The sequence below is a fragment of the Glycine soja genome, chromosome 7, assembly GCF_004193775.1.
Source record: "Glycine soja cultivar W05 chromosome 7, ASM419377v2, whole genome shotgun sequence".
Lineage (NCBI taxonomy): Eukaryota > Viridiplantae > Streptophyta > Magnoliopsida > Fabales > Fabaceae > Glycine > Glycine soja.
In genome coordinates this window covers 5,167,250-5,186,690 of record NC_041008.1, presented here as the reverse complement: position 1 = coordinate 5,186,690, position 19,441 = coordinate 5,167,250, and the positions used below count along the sequence as shown (strand labels likewise).

The 19,441-nt window shown below is 30.5% G+C and overlaps 1 protein-coding gene across 1 annotated transcript; it reads left to right on the top strand.

Moving 5' to 3' along the window:
- Positions 1-12,794: 12,794 nt before the first annotated feature.
- On the top strand, positions 12,795-17,725 carry LOC114418330. Its single transcript, XM_028383620.1, has 5 exons — positions 12,795-13,404; positions 13,626-15,864; positions 16,205-16,265; positions 16,337-16,560; positions 17,294-17,725. The coding sequence occupies exons 1-5, from the start codon at positions 13,290-13,292 to the stop codon at positions 17,346-17,348; spliced, it is 2,694 nt and encodes an 897-aa protein (XP_028239421.1). The 5' UTR covers positions 12,795-13,289; the 3' UTR covers positions 17,349-17,725.
- The last annotated feature ends 1,716 nt before the right edge of the window (positions 17,726-19,441 follow it).

Genomic DNA, 19,441 nt, shown 5'->3' with positions numbered 1-19,441 from the left:
TCTATGTCTAGCCTAAACGATAGCAAACTTTTTGTCTTAGAGTACATCTATAAGCTATTTTTCATTTACAAAATAAACCAAAATTCTTCCTAAGAGTGATCAAGTCATAAGAAACATTAAGCACGGAGAAAACAAACAGATAGATAAAGAAATCAAATTTCATTAATAGCCCAATTGAAAGATCCAAAGACTACATTGAAATTCGCCTAATCCCAACAAACTGAGCTTTATCTATGCATGGAAAAAAATAAACAGACACACAAAAATTAAAAGAAAAAGAGAAAAGGAAAAACTCCATAAATTCTTGAAGTAATGTGATTTTTCACTCGTCGTCCTTCTCATACCCGCAGAAGTGAGAGAAAAAATCTTCAATTCTCTTTTGCTAACTCTCTTTATATGTCGGTTGGACATCAAACAAAGACAAAAAATTTCATAATTCTTTTTTTCTTCTTCTTTGTAAAAATGTAAACTCGTAAATTTTGAGTTCTCTCTCTCCCTCGTATAAACTCTCTCTCTCTCTTAATCCATTTCAACTGTACGTTTCCTTTTTTATTATCTAAAATTAAAAATATAATATCGAAGAAAATAAATAAAAACTCTAATTAATAACCGAAAACAAAATTGATAATTTATCTCACTTTAATACTCTAAATATCATTTTTAAGAACAAATTGAGAAATTTTTTAAAATAAGTTATTTAAATATCTTTAAAATAATAGGCGTTTCTATATAATCAAAAGAATTATAAACTATTCTTCATCTGGCTCTTTTAAAACAGCCTATTTCTCATTATCAAGTTACTCTGGGTTGTAGTACTACTTCTTATGCTAACCACTTTATATATACTAGGGAAAGTTTTACCATTTTATACTTTCGAGTGTCGACACCAATGTTGTTACCTATTTTCAGTGTTGGCCTTGATTCTATATATGGACACGCTCCTTCAAGAAATGAGCCTCAATAATGGCTATGATATGTGTAACAGTTGTTATCTACATGTCCTAAAAAATAGGAGTCAATTTTCTATAATCAAAAGAAACTAATTAAAAGAAAAGTGTTGGGGATTAAAAGTATTTCATATTTTTATGTCTTTGAGCATCACTCTAAAGAGAGCAATGACCAAATTATTTTTATATGTATAATTAAAAGAATTGCTCACCTTTGATCATTATTCTCTCTAAATTAGCATTCAGAGAAATAAAAACACAGTACTTTTAGCCTTGACTATGAATGAGTAATTCTGAATGATGTGTTTAGATCGATGACTCTATATATGTTATTAATAGAGTTTAGTATATGTCCATATCATAGAAAACTGACTATTTTTTAGGATACGTAAATAACCGTTATCATTGTAGTTTGAAAATAAAGTGACCAGATACATGACTGAGAAAAACGACAGAAAAATAGTGGGTGAGAAAAATTAACATCACTCAATATTTGATTTTAAAATTCAAGAAAAGTCTTACATGATGGAGGAAATATATATGCAAAGACACTTTAATGAAGAAATTAATGGGTTACAGTATGAATAGAAAGGTTACCACCATCTTACTAAAACGTGTGAACCTTACATAAGTTTAGTCCCGATCGATGAAATAAAGAAAATAAAATATTTGAGTAAGAAAAGTAGAATATATATATATATATATATACACACGAAATGATCATCGATAACCAAATTATATCCTACGTTCACAAATATACGAGAAGTCAAATTTTATTTGACAACTTCGTTGGCATGATTTTATTTCGATACATATCAATATGGAATTAGGCCTTGTTTGTTTCCTATTTAGTGAATTTCCCATGTGGAAGTCACTATTTGAATGGTGGACAGCAATGTATACCCTATTCACTTAAAAAGGCAAAAGATAAACATCATGGCATTGGCATAGACGTGGATTATGGATGCTTGAAAACCCAAAGCACTTCTCAAACAACTTCTAGTCCAATTCCGATCATATGCTTTCATTTCACTTGTTAACGAAATTTTAGTTAAATAAGAAATTTCAAAGAACTAGAGTAATTAATATTTAAACAAATTAGCACATTTATATACAACAAATACGCGCGCATTTCCATTGCTGCAACACTGGCTAGTTGTTTAACTCAACTTTTAGTAGGTCTTACAATATCATAAGATTTAAGATTTTTATTTTTAAGAGACGTGTTTTTTAAGGATTTAAAATGAATCTTACAATTGTCTCACAATTCTTAAGAATCATGAAGACTTGTTACTTATATAAACCATGGTTATTTATAGAAGAATTATCACACGTAAATGGCTCAAAAAAAATAATTCTTAATACATACTTATTTGGCTGACCCAAAAAAAACGTCAATGGCTCCAACATCTCAAGTTTAAGAACCTCATAAGCAATTCTCATTATTAGAGATACTCTAAGTGAAAAATAGTTAAACAATTTTTTTTTTTAAAGAATTTATATGAATTTGGACACACAAACTTTATATATGCTTTTTGGCACAATATTTATATATTTTTGGTGGAAAACGTGTGATTTTCAATGCTCTATGGATCTCTGAGTTAATTTTTACATTATCTTGTTTGTGTGACAGTTCCTTCGATTTGAACCGAAAGGACGAATGGATGTACAAGTACTACTACTAGGAGTCATGTGCTTTTTTCCCCCTCAAAGACAGCAGGAGTGCAGCAGCAGTACTTTTATATATTTTTTCCCTGAAACGTTAGGATCACGGAATAGAAAGCAATACAAATTATGATAAATGCTTATGTACTATACCATTCACTGTGTGTCAGTATCAGTACCTTATCTACAAATATTCATTCTTATATAATTAAAATTCATGATAAATCAATATTTTTTTAATATAAAATTACTTTTAATTTTTTAAATTATTGGAATTCAATTTAGAAATAGAAATGAAAGAGAGTAGATTAAAAGGGATATATAGACTGTTAAGAAGATTAAATTAATTAATATATAAATAAGGAAGACAATTTGATTGTTTTTTTTTGTTTAAGGTATCCTTCGTAAAAAATAATCATGTTTATTTGGATATAATCATTATCAACTGACAAAACTCATGACTAAAGACAATTTTTTGACTAGTTGTCAAATAGTAAATGCACATCTAAAAGAGAGAAAAGAAAAATTATTAAGAATATTTAATTGAAAAATAGAAAAAACGAAAGTGAAGAGAGGGAAAGTTTCAGTTTTCAAATTATATTCTAATTAAAAAGTAAATATTCGTATACCTAAATCCTTGAATCTAAAACTTTAAATCTGAATACTGATAAATATTCCTACATGATAATTATTTAGTTTTTTTTAATGATAAATAAGGTTTTGCTGACTTGAATAAGCAAAGGAATAAGATTCGTGCCACGTGAAGATCAAACTCACATGCAATGTATGATGATGATTGTCCATGCGTTTTCTATTTATTTCTCTTGAGGTTTTGAGTGACCAAAACCAAAGGAACATGGCAAGAAGCAGTAAAACATCCGAAAAACAACAAACCAAAAAAAAAAACCTAAAACTTCCGAAGATGCTTTTATTACATTAGGGTTGGTGAGTCTTGAAAGGCATGCATAGATCGATGGAGTGGTGCACACACTCGCGTTACCTATCATTGTGACTCACATTTTAATTTACTTAGTTTTGTCATTTTCCTCAACAAACTTGCGAATAAATACAACCATTTGCATTATTTAATCTTACATTTCAATTATTAAAATCGTACATACATATAACTCCGAAATTATATACAAATTGTGAAGATGGGTTGCAAAAACTTTAGCAAACAAAATGCTCAGATTTTAAAGTTTATATATAGGAAACTCCGTCGAAACATATCTAAGGCTAACCAAGACTACAACATGAAATCACACGGAAAAGAAGAACAAGAAGAAGCATCGAAGGGAAATCAAGCCATGGTCATGAATTCACCAACACCGAAGGGAAAAGAATATGAGAAAGAAGAAGATCAAGAAGAAGAAAAAGCAATGCCAATATGGGATTGTGGTAGCCCATTATATGATTCATATGAATTAGTCTCTGTCGATCACATCATTGATCGGCATCTAATGGCATTCCCTTCTTCTTCCTATGGATCATCAAAGTCCATCATCACAAGATTCACTCATCATTATTCTCATCATGATATGGTGCCACACAAAGTTGATTCTACAGAGAAATCCAAAGGGTCTTTCGTGGTCACAAGTTTGAGTAAATTTTCGGTGAAGATCATGAGAAAGAAGAGGAAGAACAATGAGATCAGGGGAAAGAAGAACAATGAAATGAGAAGAGGCTTTGCTGGATTTGTAGTAGATTTGCTTTATTTGTGGAGAAAATAAGAAAATTATGTGAATTAGTTGATGCATTAAGCCATTAAGGATATAAAAGTTTCTCTTTGTTGGATGATTGGATTGCAATCAATGAGTTTCATTATATCTACAATAACTGTTGTGCTTTTGATCTTTAAATTTTGCTGTTATAGTTCTTGCTTGTAATTTGTAACCATGCTATATTTTTTGTAATGGGTTTATCTTTAATTTTTACTATTAGTGATTTGGCACATGGGTGCATGCTAATTCATTTTTTTATTGAAAAATTAATATAGTTGTTTTTGCAATTCAACAAAGATTTACTTTTCTTGATCATTTCCATATGTAAAAGAGTAACTTTAAATTAATATATAAGTATTTTTTTAAGCAAAAGAAGGATGTGATAGAAATTAATGGTTGTTTTCATCCCAATCAGGTTTGACACCAAAACAACCCCAACAAAACCAGCACCACCCAATATCATATCATTCATCAAAAGAATAAGAAAAAGAAACAAAGAACCAAGGGGAGACATGGAGCCAAACCCTTGGAAGGCCAAACTAAACTCTACTTAAACTTGTAGTAAGACATAGCTATTCTGTCATGTACACAAAGTTTAGTGATAAAAGCGATAATGTAGTCCCACCAACAAAAATTGTCTAAGTTATTGTTGTGAGGAGCTAGCCTACTGTACATGTATTTCCCTCATGGAATATTTGACTTACTATAAACAACATAGAGTTAGTCAAATTGACAGCATAGTTTTTTTATCAGTAAATTAATATAGCATTATGTTTCGAAAAAAGAGGAAAGACAAATACTATATTTTTAAATTAACAGAGCTATGTAATATTTATAAAAAGAAACAAAAGATTAACACATTAACTAATTTATATTAATTTATTCTTTTATTAATTCGATTTAAAAAAATTACTAAATTAGAAAACATTTATTAGAAATGAAAAAATTGTCTTCCCCTCTCTTTCCTTAAAATCTAACTCCTAATCATATCTTCAATAAATTCCAATATTTTTCTAATATTATGTTTTGGAAGTCGATTTGTCACAGCATGAAATTCATAATGTTCATAGTTGTTAGATAATAAAAAAAGGCGGCCATCTGAGTAATATATTAAAAGTCAATGGAACTTTAATGGGAAAAAAAAATATGAGTCAAATGTGACAAATAATTTTCAATTCTAAAGGGGGAGGAGAAAGACAAAATATATAAATACCAAGTTACCAAAATAGGTGAATTATATAAAAAAAAAAATGTAGAAATATCCTTATTCCTTCAATAGGAAAAGGAATTGTTGTACATAATATTTTGAATACCGATAATCCTTGGGGGAAAAAAGGCTCCAAAAGTTTTTCATGTCTTAAAATGAGAATTTTACTTATTTTAGTAAATAGAGTAAACGATTTTTTTACCAAAAAAAAAAAAACTAACGAATAAATTATGGCTAGGATTAATATTGTTTAGATCGCGTGGATCTTTTGTGGGGCTTTAGCAAAAAAATTTCATTGTGAACACCGAAGATGATATGGGCCTAAATATTGCAATTGTAGATGGATCTTGTGCGGATGTTGCTAGGTGCACCCAGTATTATTGCTGGTACACCCAGCACTTAAGGTAAAATGACGAAAATATCTTTGATCCGTAAGCCATTTAAGTTGATCCGTAAAAGCTTTATGGATCAACTTGATTCATAAAAACCTTACGGATCAACTTGATCCGTATGATTTACGGATCACCCTCACACACACCCATCACAAATGTGAAAAAAGTGCAGAGACAATTTTGATATTTTAATTAAATGCTGGATGCACTAGCAATAATGCTGGGTGCACCTAGCAACACTCATCTTCTCCTGACTGTTGTCACAAACCAACCCAAGCCATATCGACATTTTTACACTTTGTTCTGTACAATACTATCACCAAACAAGTCACAACCACAGAAAATAAATTAATAGTATTCTTTACCAGCATTTCAATGAAAATATCCAAGAGTGGAGATGATAAAATGGAGAAGAAGGGGAATTCTTCTCTTGTACATGATTATCATAACGCTTAATTATACTTAGTCTTTTAGTTTTAGTAATTGTGAGATTTTATTCTCTCAAGTTTTAATTGTGTAAATTGAATTTTTTAGATATAGTAATTGTGCCACTTTGATTCCTCATGCAGTCTTTTGTTAAATGTTTAATAGATTTTACTAACGTGATATTAGACCTAGATGTGACTGATAATATTTTACTTGACCCATAGGCTGACGTCATTAATTATATTAGGCTTTTGATATCTCCTTTGTAAGGTTTTTTTTTTCCACTGCTTAATGCTTTCAAGAAAATCATAATGCCATGTGGGACTAAACCAAGTTGATATAAAATATTCAAAATTTTCTAAAGAGTTAAAAATATAAAATATTCAAATTTTTCTTCACAAAAAAATATTTAAACTGATAATACATAAAATAAAAAAAATTAAGCTTTTGCTTTTAATTCCAACGGTTATTAGCTTATTACGGTTAACAAAAAAATTAGCTGGCGATACCGCAGATAATTAGGTGTAGGGTACAGTTTATGGGCTCCATGGATTTGGGTTTCTCGGCTTGATTGGGCCTTAGATATAGGCTCTGTGATAATTATTTTTCACATCATCGTTTTTGTTTTTCAGTGGTACCAAAATTTTATTTTAAAATATGTTGAATATTCTTTCAAAAATTAAATTCTGGAAATTAATTGAAAAAATAATTTTAAAATCAATTTTGAACTTTAATTTTGGAAATGGCTTATAGTTTTCCTTTTTCCGAAATAATTAAAAATGATCATTTTACTCATTTTTATTAATATTGTTAGCAAAAAAACATTAATCTTTCCTGCCGACAAGTTGTTGTTTTTTTGTTTAAGATCTTATAATGCAATAAATCTGACAATCAGATCAATCACATTCTGTCGTAATTATAGTACTATATTGAAGTATCCACCCTTTTCCTCCTTCAATATAATGGGAAAAAAACCTTGAAGACCCGCCAAAATTGAAAAGGTTTTTTCGATTCAAAGAATCGGTATAAGCTTCTTTCGTGGCTTTTGACTTACGAGACTCCTAAATAAAATATTTTGATCCATTCTCCTAACTAAAATATAATACTGTAATTGATTTGAAATAACTTAATAGCATTTTAAGGGGATTGGGAAGGATATGAGTTTGTTGGTGGATAATCTATAAATCTATATGTAAGTATTTATTGAACAAAAAAGACATGGAAATTGTTGCAAAAAAAGACATGTTTATGAAAGAAAAAAAAAAAATATATATATATATATATATAATTAAATTTTGTTTTTGTCCTTTAAAAGTATACTTGATAAATCAATTTAATTAGGTTATAACTTATTTAATTATTTTATAATTTTTAATTAAAATAAAAATGGTTGGTAAGCCATTTAATAAATTTTGTTTGGGATACCACTTAAACTTAACGATTATTATTACTATTGTTATTTCTATACATCACATTCAAAGTCAATTCTGTAAATATACGAAATTAAATTAATATATTATTTGCAGATTATACTTTTAATTTAACATATCATACTGTAAATGTAATTTTATACTATTTATATGCTAATTTAATTTCCTTGAAATAAGTTTTATATATAAAAAATAATAATTTTAATATTTAATATCTTTTATGCCTTTAATGTATGACATTTTCTTTTGCTGATGGATATGATGGATATGCATGTATTTGTTAAGTGACAAGTTCTTAACACGATTCCTTAAAAAAAAGTTCTTAACCAAATACTAACACTTTAAATTATAGTGAAACTGAAATAATTACAGTTTTTTTCCCCACCTAAACTAATGATGCCGATATATCTTTAAAATAATGGAAATGAGAGTTTGTTCCAAAAATCAATAAATAAAAGGAGATGAAGATGAAGAATTAATGCAGAGAAAAGAACAAGACACATGGGTAGGTCGTCGGGTGGATGGTAGAAAGGTCATTTTGAATTTGATGTATTTTAATTTTAGAGTTGACTTAATAGATTGACAAAGATTGCTAATTGTTGGAGTATAATATAATGACATGACTTGTAAACATACTTTATATTTTAGCATTCATTTTAAATTTTCTGTGCAGAACAGTATTTTTATTTTAACATATACCAATTGAGTTCTTTTGGTGAAGAATTAACCTCTGAAATGGTGAACATTCTTATATGTGATACACTTAATAATAATCAAATGCACAACAGTATCATTGCAACACAATAAACATTTGTAGCAAAATAAGAATCAGTGCCATTTTACAATGGCAGTAAAGTGCCAATTAAAAAATTATCTTAGCTATATAATTAATGTATAGTTGAATTTTCTCCTAGTTTAACTTTGTGAACAAAACACGCACCATTCTTTTTAAAGCGAACTTGGTTTTTGTTAATACGAGTTTTCAATTGTTTAAATAAAAAGTAATAATTAATTGTTTTTTAACAAACGTACGTTAACCTCTTACTCAACTAAAAAAACTAATTAAACATACACTTAATTGTTGGATGAAGTATCATAATTAAGTAATGTGATAGTACTATAGTGCGAACTTGTTGTTAAGCTTATAAACATCTAACATCGCAAATATCATACTTGGACAAGCGAAGACAAAACAAGCAATAACCATATATAAAAACTTTTATTACATATGGTTTATTACACGTGGTTTAAAAAATAAAGAGATAATTTTCAATCTAAATAACATATATCTTTCACCTACAATTTTATTTGAGTTGAATAAAATCATAATAAATAATAAAATCATCTCTTTATCATAATGAACAATAAAGTCAAACTCAAAACTTTTAGTTTAAATGAAATAATCATGCAAGAGTTGATTTATGCACTCGACGAGAGAATGAATTTTATTTATTTTAGAAAACAATTAAAATTATTTTAATAACATAAAAATTAATATGTAAAATTGGGAAAATAAAATAGTGTGAATGGGTTGCAAATTCCAAGAGGCAAAGCATGTCGGTAAGGGAGAAAATGAAAGGTGATAATGGGTTGAATTTGGCAATGGTGATGGTTTCAAGAAGAGATACAAAAGACCAATAAGAAGAGATGAAGCAACAATAAAGAGAGAAGGGGCCACCCAACGTCGCAACGGTGCTGCATGATCATGGGACCCTCATGCTTATCAAATTGGCATCTTTAGTGTCTTTTTTTCAATTGTGTTGCTGCGATACTTAATTTGTGTTGATATTTAATTTTATGATTCAATTTAAAATTGTGTAATTTTTAAAAAATAATATCAGAATAACTGAAAAAGAGACAGTAAACTTGTACAATGAGAGAATAGAAGAGAAGACCAGACATAAAATTTCCATGAGACCTTTCCTCTTCTGCATCCCTTTCCATATCCACGTTTTCAATGTTTAATACTATTGATTAAACAAATAATTTATTATCCATTAGTCTATGCGTTTAATGATAAACATTGCATTATCATTATCATGTATCATAGATAAATTAGAATTTCATTTCATGTCTTCTAATTTATTTTCTAAAAGTTTCATCTGCAACTGCAAGATTATTTCCCAAAAATAACTGATATTACTGCATTTTTTATGCGCTTCGAATTCAGTGGTATCTGAAATTTGCGCATCCAGAAAAATACTCTTTAAATGAGATGTTTGCAGAATTAAAATTAAAGAAATATATTATGTGTATAAGAAATTAAAGTAAAAAAAATAAAAATAAAACAGTGTTCATAACCTCGTAGAAAAAAAAATGTCGTTTAAAAGTACTTTGCATATTGCTTCCTTTTTGTTTTCGGGTAAGAATAAGGGAGATTTTAGACTAATTTTTATACCGTCAACTCCTCAATAGTAAGGAAACATCTCGCATTGACACCGTAAAAGATAAAGATACATTTGATTAACTATTGAGTAGTGTCCTGTTATATTTCTTTTCTTTAGTAAATTACACTAAATCTATCCCAGGTTTCTTGAGATTTCATATAATCCCTTGCTATTTTAACTTTTGAAGCAATATTTTTCAAACAATAAGAAATATTGGGTCAGCTAAGAAGACATGCATGAAAGAAATACTTACTAGTATTTTAATTTTTTGGTGATCTAAGAATAATTACTATAATTATTATAACTTTCCCCCCAAAAAATGAGGATAATTACTATAATTTACAGTTTATATACATATATATTTGCATTTTTTATGACTCTTTGTAATTTAATTATAACTAGCTAGGTCAACTAAGAAGACAGGAAATTAAGGACTACTAGTATTATTCATAGATATTAGGCTGATAAATTGTGATATTCGAGTGTTTCATGTCACATGCATATATAAATTAATGTGGATGGTTAATTGCTTGTGATTTTATCATTTCAGAAGCATAGAAAGTAACGTAAAGTGATTGCTCCTCCTGCCGCGTATTGAAAAGAAAGCTTGAGTGTGAAGCTGCGGTTTCAACGACCATTTCCTTTGTGATGGAAATTAAAGAATGCATTAATTCACTTCAAATAATGCAATGCAGCCAAATAGATTCCTCGCATTGACGTGGTTTCAGCATGCATGTGTTAATGCTGGAATGTGTCACCATTGACTTGGGAAACGATAGTAACACATTTCATTGTTTGCAAATCTGATTTAGTCTCTACAAAAACATATATTTACAATCAGAATTATCTAATGAGTTGTTTAACACAAAAATATTAATATACAAATAGTAATAATTATTTATGAGTTACTTAAATTTGTATTAAAATAACCGAAAGAAATAGAATATTTATGAGTTAAATAATTTATTTGATAGATATACTTATTAGAAAGAAAAATAATTTGGTTATTTGAAATTGAGATGGTATAAATTAATTAAGTTGCTTATATAAATACTACTTGGAGACTATCTAATGTGTTGTTGATTCTTAGTTTGATATTATTAAATTAGTTTTATATTCTTAAATGTTATCTATTGATTTAGTTTCTATTACGTTAACTGTTGACCCCTTTATTTATTTTCAATTTGATTCTTATACTTGTAGTACATTTTATTTGGTTTCTAATTTCTATTATAGAAACTAAATTAAGAATGTAATACACATAAATAAATAATGGATCAAATTAAAAATGCATAAAGAGTTAATGATGACATATAGTGGTGAATTTAGGATCTTGAGACGGTGGGACAAATAATAAAAATTAAAATCAACAAGTTAAAATATATAAATGTATATGTAATAAAATACAGAATTAAAAGATTTTATTTATAATTTTCTGTTAAAAAGCTTTTATTTGTGAAATATAGAATGGTGACAAAGATCAATCAGTAACATTCACATGTATAGGGATTAAATTCACATGTATAGGGATTAAATTAATAGATTTTTACATATTAGAACTAAATTAAAATTCATGACATATGTAAAGATTAAATTATATGTTTAATCTAACACATTCTTTAATAGTGTTTTATTCACTATTTTATAATAGTGAAATATTTATCCGTTTCTGTTTGATGACTATTTTTTTAAAATAGTTAATTAATTTTTTTAATGGAATCTCATATCACATTTTTTTATTTTCAAATTTATAACTTACTTAAATAATTAAAGTTTAATTTGACTTTTACTAATGATTTATAGGATTGATTGACGGAGTTTAATTTTAATGTATTCTAAATGTCAATAAAAAAAATATAGTAGTTATAATTTTTAAAATAACTATTATAATTGTAAAAAAAAAATATAGTTATCATAAAAGTTCAGCAACTTGCTGAATATGAAAATTTATGATTACATAATAATGTAAAAATTACAGTGCTAATGGATGAACTATTTCTCTTTATAAGTGTTCTTCTCAACATATTTTTATAATTCTGAGTAATTTATTAGAAATGAAAAAAAAATTATAGGTTTTGCTTTTTATTTAACAAGTCTTACTTATAATTTTATAATTTTTAATAAATATTAATTAATAATAAAAAATATTTAAAAAATATATATTAAAAAATGTGTTATCAACACTCCCCTAAATTTATTTTGTCTCATGGTAAATGTAAATTTAGTATAAATAGAAATGTTTGATTACTCTAAATAAATTTGATTTTGTCTTCAATTTGACTAAAAAAAATAATTTGTGTTAAAATGAAAATACTACACTGATTTTACAGCAATGTTACTTTTAAAACATTTGAACATTAATAATTTCACTTTGATTTTAAACAAAAATAAGTTTTATAAAAATCAAGTTAAAAAAATGTTTGTTTTTATTATAAAAAGAATTTGATTAAAATAAGAATGTACGAGTTATCAATTGATTAAAGTAAGAATCTACGAGTTATTATAGATTTCTGGGTATAATTTTCCTTTAAAATTGATTTTAAACAAAAATAAAAGTAAATCTCTGGACATCGTCTTGGTTTGCGTACAACCTTAAACAATTGCTAGTATCTTACTATATTACTATTTCAATCCCTGTCTCTCTCCCTCTCTAAAACTCAACGCATAATTTAAAGCTGCGATCTTTTTCCAGTAACTCTGAAATGGAATGAAAGGGATCAATTTTGCAAAGTTCTAAGATTCTTAGAGGAAATTTTGTCCCCACTGTGCTTCTCTTCATTACTCCTTTTTCGGTTTTGGTCTCATGCTGTTTGGATTCTGAGAAAAAAACCAAGAAAACCCAAAAGTGAAATCATCACCAAAAGAAAAAGCACAAAATACACACACACACTCTCTCTCTCTGTCTTCCCTCCTCGCCCCACAAACTTGGTTACATCATTTTCTGACGTTGTTGTTGTTTCCAAGAAGCCAAGCACTTCCTTTTGGACCTCTACGTGAAAGTTCTACATTAATAGGATTCTGCTTCTTCTTCTTCTTTGTTTGGTTATAGTGCTTGGTTAGAGCCTTAGAGGAACTTTGTGTGTTTGTGTTGTGTATTATCTCTCAGTTCCAGCAATGGAGGACTCGACCAAGTTGCGTTTGGTGCGGTGCCCCAAGTGTCAAAATGTTCTTCCCGAGCTTGCCAATTACACTATTTATCAATGTGGTGCTTGTAATACTGTTCTTCGAGGTACCCTTTCTTCATCTCCCTCTCTTCCTCAATCAACTTAGCATGAGGGGTAGTTTGATTTAATGTGCTTTGGAGTTTTTTTGTTTGTTTTAGCTGTATTGAGACTTTAGTGTTTTTGGTTTGGTGAAGTTAGGATCTTTTGTGTTCAAAGGTCAAAGGCATGAAAAGGGGTTGGAAATTCTGATTTCTTATTGTGGTTTCCACTTTGTTTTCCTTTGTAGGAAAGCCTAAAGGTTTTGAAGGTGGTGGTAGGTTGTGGCAGACCTCAGATAAGGAACAAGGTGGAGGAGATCAAGGTACACCAAGAAGTTTCTTGGGGAAAGGGGTAGTTGATTTGAGTGATAATTCAGATGTTGAAGTTAGGCCCAGTGGGGGTTCCTTCTGGGAGGGTCAAAGAAGGGATTTGGGGAAACCAAATAAAGGACATGAGAGGTTTTTGGATGATTCTAGGGATGGGGATGGGAAAGGGGTTTTGGAGGATGGTTTTAATGTCAATAAGGACAAAAGGGGCAAGTCAATTGGAAGGGAGCAGAAGGAGCAGAAGGAGCAGAAGACTCACATGGGAGGGGACCAATTCTATGGGAGAATGTCTAATTGGCCAAATGGGGAAAGAGGTGAGATGGAGGGGTTTTGGAGAAAGACACACGCTGATATGGAGGGTGTGAGATTTCCCACTCTAAATTATCCTGATGAGGGATCTTCAAATAGCTTTTCCAGTTTTTCTTACAGTTATGGGGAGCAATGGAGGAATTACAAGGACATGGATGGTGTGAATAGGGTTCAGCACCTTGAGCAAGATCGAGCCGAGATTCTAAGGAAGCTGGGTGAGTTGTCCAATCAGTTGAACAAGTCTTCTGAGGTGGTTAGTAACCCCAAAGAAAAGGTTCTTCCTGAGGGAAAGATGGTTCCTCCAGATCTTTTTGGTGGCCCTGAACATTGGTTTCCAGATGGATCATCGGCAATGAACAGGTCCTCAGGACAATTCTTTGGCCCTACTAGTAACAAACATATGGCAGGTTCTCCTTATTTCAATTATCATCAAGATCCATATGCTTATGCAAGTGATCATGAAATGGCTATGCACAACTTCCATCCTTCTATGCATAATCCAAATTATGTTCCTGGATATGGGGATCCTTCTGTATCCCAGATGATGAGAAGTTCACATCCTATACCCCGTCAGTTCTTGCAAAAACCAATGCACCCCTACTTTCCTGGACGCTATACTGATACTGTTCCAGATTCCTATGATCCATATGCACAGAATGCTATGCTTCACCCACCTTCTTGCCCATGTTTCCGTTGCTATGACAACAAAATAAGAGGTTCAGTGCCGGCTCCACCTGCTGCATTCGTTAAGAGCAGATTCCCTCGTACCCCAAATGATTCTATGCTATACCATCATGAGATTTCAGGGGCAGTTGGTCCACATGTTCATAATGCTAGAACTGCCATGTCTGCTGTGAGTTTACATGAAAAACAACTGCATACAAGAGGGCCTAGAGACTACAGTTCTGAGATGGGTGGATTTGTTGGAAGCCGTCCTCGAAAAGTGGTGCCTGGTACTGGTAGTCGGCAATGCCTTCCTATAGCTGGTGGTTCTCCTTTCATCACATGTCATATTTGCTTTGAGTTACTGCAACTGCCTAAAAAGACACTGGTCATGGTGAAAAATCGTCAGCTGAAAATGCGATGTGGGGCTTGTTCTACAGAAATAAAATTCTCTGTCATCAATAAGAAGCTAATTATTTCTCCTAATTCAGAAATGGAGGAAACTACCACATCCACAAGGGTTGATGATACCACTAATGAGGTTGTGAATAGTTGTGCATTCCAAGCCTGTGGTGATGTAAACGCAGGTGCTGCGAACTTCTCATCTGATGATTATTCTGGTTATGATTTTCATTCAGTTGATAGAGAATCTCCTGTGCTGGCTGCAGACCCAATCTTGAACTCTACCAAGTCCCGGGAGAGGCAAAGTTTCCATTCTTCATCTCCCTGTATTTCTGATGATGAAAATAGTCCAGAAGTTATGACTGCACCAATTGAAGCTACTAAGTCCATTCATCAGCCATTTAAAGCCTCTCAATCTCCTTCACCTAGTGGTTCATTTAATAATGCTGTAAAACGATTAGGGAAAGGAAACCAGAGTAGTTGCTCAGATCAAGAGACGGAAAAAATAGAAAAGAATGCCTCAAGGCAGAATTCTTTGAAAGAGGTGCTTGCAACTGAGATGGATGTCAATGATTATTCTAACAATGGGGTCTTCCAGGATTCTGGTGATGCAAGCGGAGAACATGATCGTTCTAGATCTAGCAAAAGGGGTGAATCATTTTTAGCAAACATTATCAAGAAAGATAATGGCAAAAGTAATGTTACTGTAAACGGACATCCCATACCAGATCGTATGATTAAGAAGGCTGAAAAGCTAGCCGGGCCAATCCAGCCAGGGAATTACTGGTAAGTATTATTCTTTGCAGTCATCTATGTTAGGCTGACATATACCAGAAGACTCAAATAAAAAGAAATTTATGAAGGATCATAATTAATTGAAAATGGTTCAATGGTTCTAAAGTTGCCTGTCTGATAAATATTTGTGAAATTATTTGATGTACTCACTTAAGTTCTTATCATCTGCAGTGTGTTCATTGACAAAATAACATTAAATTTGATAGTTTTACATGCCTTTTACATATCATTTTGGGAAGAGTTATAACACCTTAGAAGAAAAGTCTTAAATTTATGCTGATTGCTTATGTAGTGTAGTAATTGATTTGCCTATATACTTTTGCTTCCTCAGGTATGATTCTCGGGCTGGATTTTGGGGTGTCATGGGTGGACCATGTCTTGGAATAATTCTGGTAAGTTATTCTAGTCTGGCACATTCCATTTCTCACATGCATATAAATTAATATGTTAGTTTCTCTTGCAGCCATTCATAGAAGAGTTCCAGCATCCCATGCCAGATAAATGTGCTGGTGGAAATACCAGTGTTTATGTAAATGGTAGAGAACTTCACCAAAAAGATTTAGATTTGCTTTCTCGTAGAGGACTCCCTCGTGATAGCAATAGATATTATATCGTTGAAATTTCTGGTAGAGTCCTGGATGAAGACACAGGAGAAGAGCTGGATAGCCTTGGCAAACTTGCACCAACGTAAGTGCTGAGTTTCTGATGATTCTGTTTCTTATGTTTTAATGCCCTTGCGTTTCTTTTTATTAGTTGGAGATAATAAAATGCTGGTTACCTATTATTAGCAACCCATGTTTGTTTTATCCTAGAAGTCAACATATTTCCAATTGCATGTGATCTTGAACATATAGATCAGGTGCAATTTTTCCCCATAACTGCTTGCCTCTTTTAGATATTTTGACATAGTGTAGAGGATTCCTAGGTTAATAACAAACAATGCAAATCAACATGAATATATCTGGGACGGGGTGCATGATTTTGTTACAGGCAGCCTGCCACAAGAGTTTTTGCATCACTTTGGTGTGCTGTAAGGAAGAGGATATGCTTAAGTTGTTGTTTCCACTACTCTCTTTGTTGAAGATTTTAAGTGGAAATGAAAAAAAAATAGAGAGCGAAAAGCTGTGTTTTCTGGAACAAGTGTTGTAGGATTAATTTCTTAATACATTTATGATGTATAATGATCAATCTGCCCAGTACTTGTTATTTCAATTCGGGGTATCAATTTGATGATTCAACAGATGTTTTCTGTAAAGATTGATATTTCAAGCCGATTTCAGTTGTTACTTTTACCCCTTCAATGAACATGGTCTTTGCACTTGACTTGTTAAATAATTTTCTTCCCATTACATAATTTACTAATCTTTAAGAACCTGCAGTTAGGATAGTTGTTAATCCTCTTGTGTTTACAATTTCACAGAGTGGAGAAAGAAAGGCGTGGATTTGGCATGAAAGCACCCAGAACAGCTGCATAATACAAGTATAGAAATAAAAATTCTGCTGAGATTTACTTCAGGAGATTTTTGTTCCACCCTTCTGCAGATTTGGAAACATTATTTCGGATCAGATCATGGGAAATTTTTGAAATCTTTTCATGATTTTTTACTAGAATTTATTCTGTCTGCTGCCACGGTCCAAACCATTTTCCACGTGACTTGCATAGATTATATATATGATATGTAAATTTGTAATTCTTGTACTACAATTTTTTTTGTCATAAATGTTTTACCAAAAAAGAGCATAAACTATTTTGTGCTCGCAATCTTGCTTGTGATCCAGACTCTGATGTGGAAAACAATGTAATATATTTCTTGCTCAGTCGGTAAGTAGTCAAATATTTTTTTATGAACCATAGCAGTTGTATTTTTGTTTTGACAAAGTAGTAGTTGTAGTTTAATCAGCCGCAACAACAATTAACAACAAATTGGCATCTCTAGATTCTATCAAAAACAACTTTTAATAAAACAAAACATTTGGAATATGAAATTGTATTTTTAAAGTGTTTTTTATGCTTGTCTTTTTACAGTAAATTGATACACAATATAAATTTAGTTCTACTTGATTTTGGTTCTTTTAGTCTTATTTTGGGCTGTTATGAAGGATGAATATCATTCACAATAAGCCACTGTACTTTGAAAATATATTTTAACTACTTCATATTCATTTAGTCCCAACGAATCTCGTTATACATAACTACTTATAACCACAAGTTCAATCATGTGTTCAACATTCGAGTAGTGCAGCCTGTAATAGATTTGATCAACGTGACTATGAAATTATGTATGTATTTCTTTTCCCTTCAACTATTAACCTTTCAAATTCGTGAATTCTCTTATTCGTTGAGACACTAGATGCTGGTGGTCCAGTATGCTATAAGCTGTTATTCAACATTTTTTTTTGTCAAGTGAGAAAGCTTCTATGCATGAATGATGATGTATTAATTTTATAAATGTAACACATTTTAATATAAAGGTAAAGGAAAATGCTAATAGTTATGAAACAATTTTCGTAAAAAAAACATACGAACCATGCCTTCCGTCAAATACCAATTTATATATATATATATATATTTTAAATTCTGAATTAATATTTGTTTTTTAAAAAGGGCAGTGCTTCATGTTGCATTTTGTGCAATTTCTGCTTATGCTATTTGTACTAAATAGCAACACTGAAAGGTAAATACATCTCAGGTTAGAGGGTAAAATAATAATCTCAGCAATTGATGAGAAAATTAATGGTCAATATTACATGTACAAGTATAATAAATCATGGATATGTATGCTGAAATATTAACCATTGATTTTCTTATCAATAACTTATATTATTTACTTTATCCTCTATGATGAGTTGTTCATTTAGGGAAGCCAGATATCAATATTAAATATTTGCATGGGTTAACAAAGTGAAAATCCAATTTTAATTGATAACAAAATCAACAATACCTAAAATATTACACTTAAATTTTGTTAAGAAAAATAGAAATAATAGCAAACAAAATAAGTTGGTAGCCAGTTCCCTTGTAGGGTCAAGAGTTGAGTAGTGCAGAGTGCAAATTTCTAAGAGATGTAATTGGGCATACAAATGATTGGGGAATGAGGGTACACCACAAAAGCTCCAAGACAAGTTTGTTACTGGTTTTCGAGGGCCAAGCACTTGAATGTTCAGAGAGAATAATTAGCCCACAAGGCAGGCACAAACCAAATATGCCTTGCTGTGTTTCATGACTAGGCAGCTCAAATGCTTTCATTTGGAGGTGGATTCCTCACCCTGCTTCTGCTTTACTCATAAGCCACACCCCTTTTCGAAATAAACACACATTTTTTTTATGAATAAATGTTAATTATTAATTTATTAGTAGAGTGATTGAATTTATAATTTTTCTTTTTAATCATTCCACCAATCTTATATTTCTAACAAACATACACATGAAATAAACGCACACATGAATATTAAATATAACTGGATTTGACTCTTAAAAAATGAGTAACTCATTTTAGTGAGTAAAATCAACAATTTTAGTTATTATTGAGAAAATCAACCGTTAATATTTCAATATATCTATGATTGA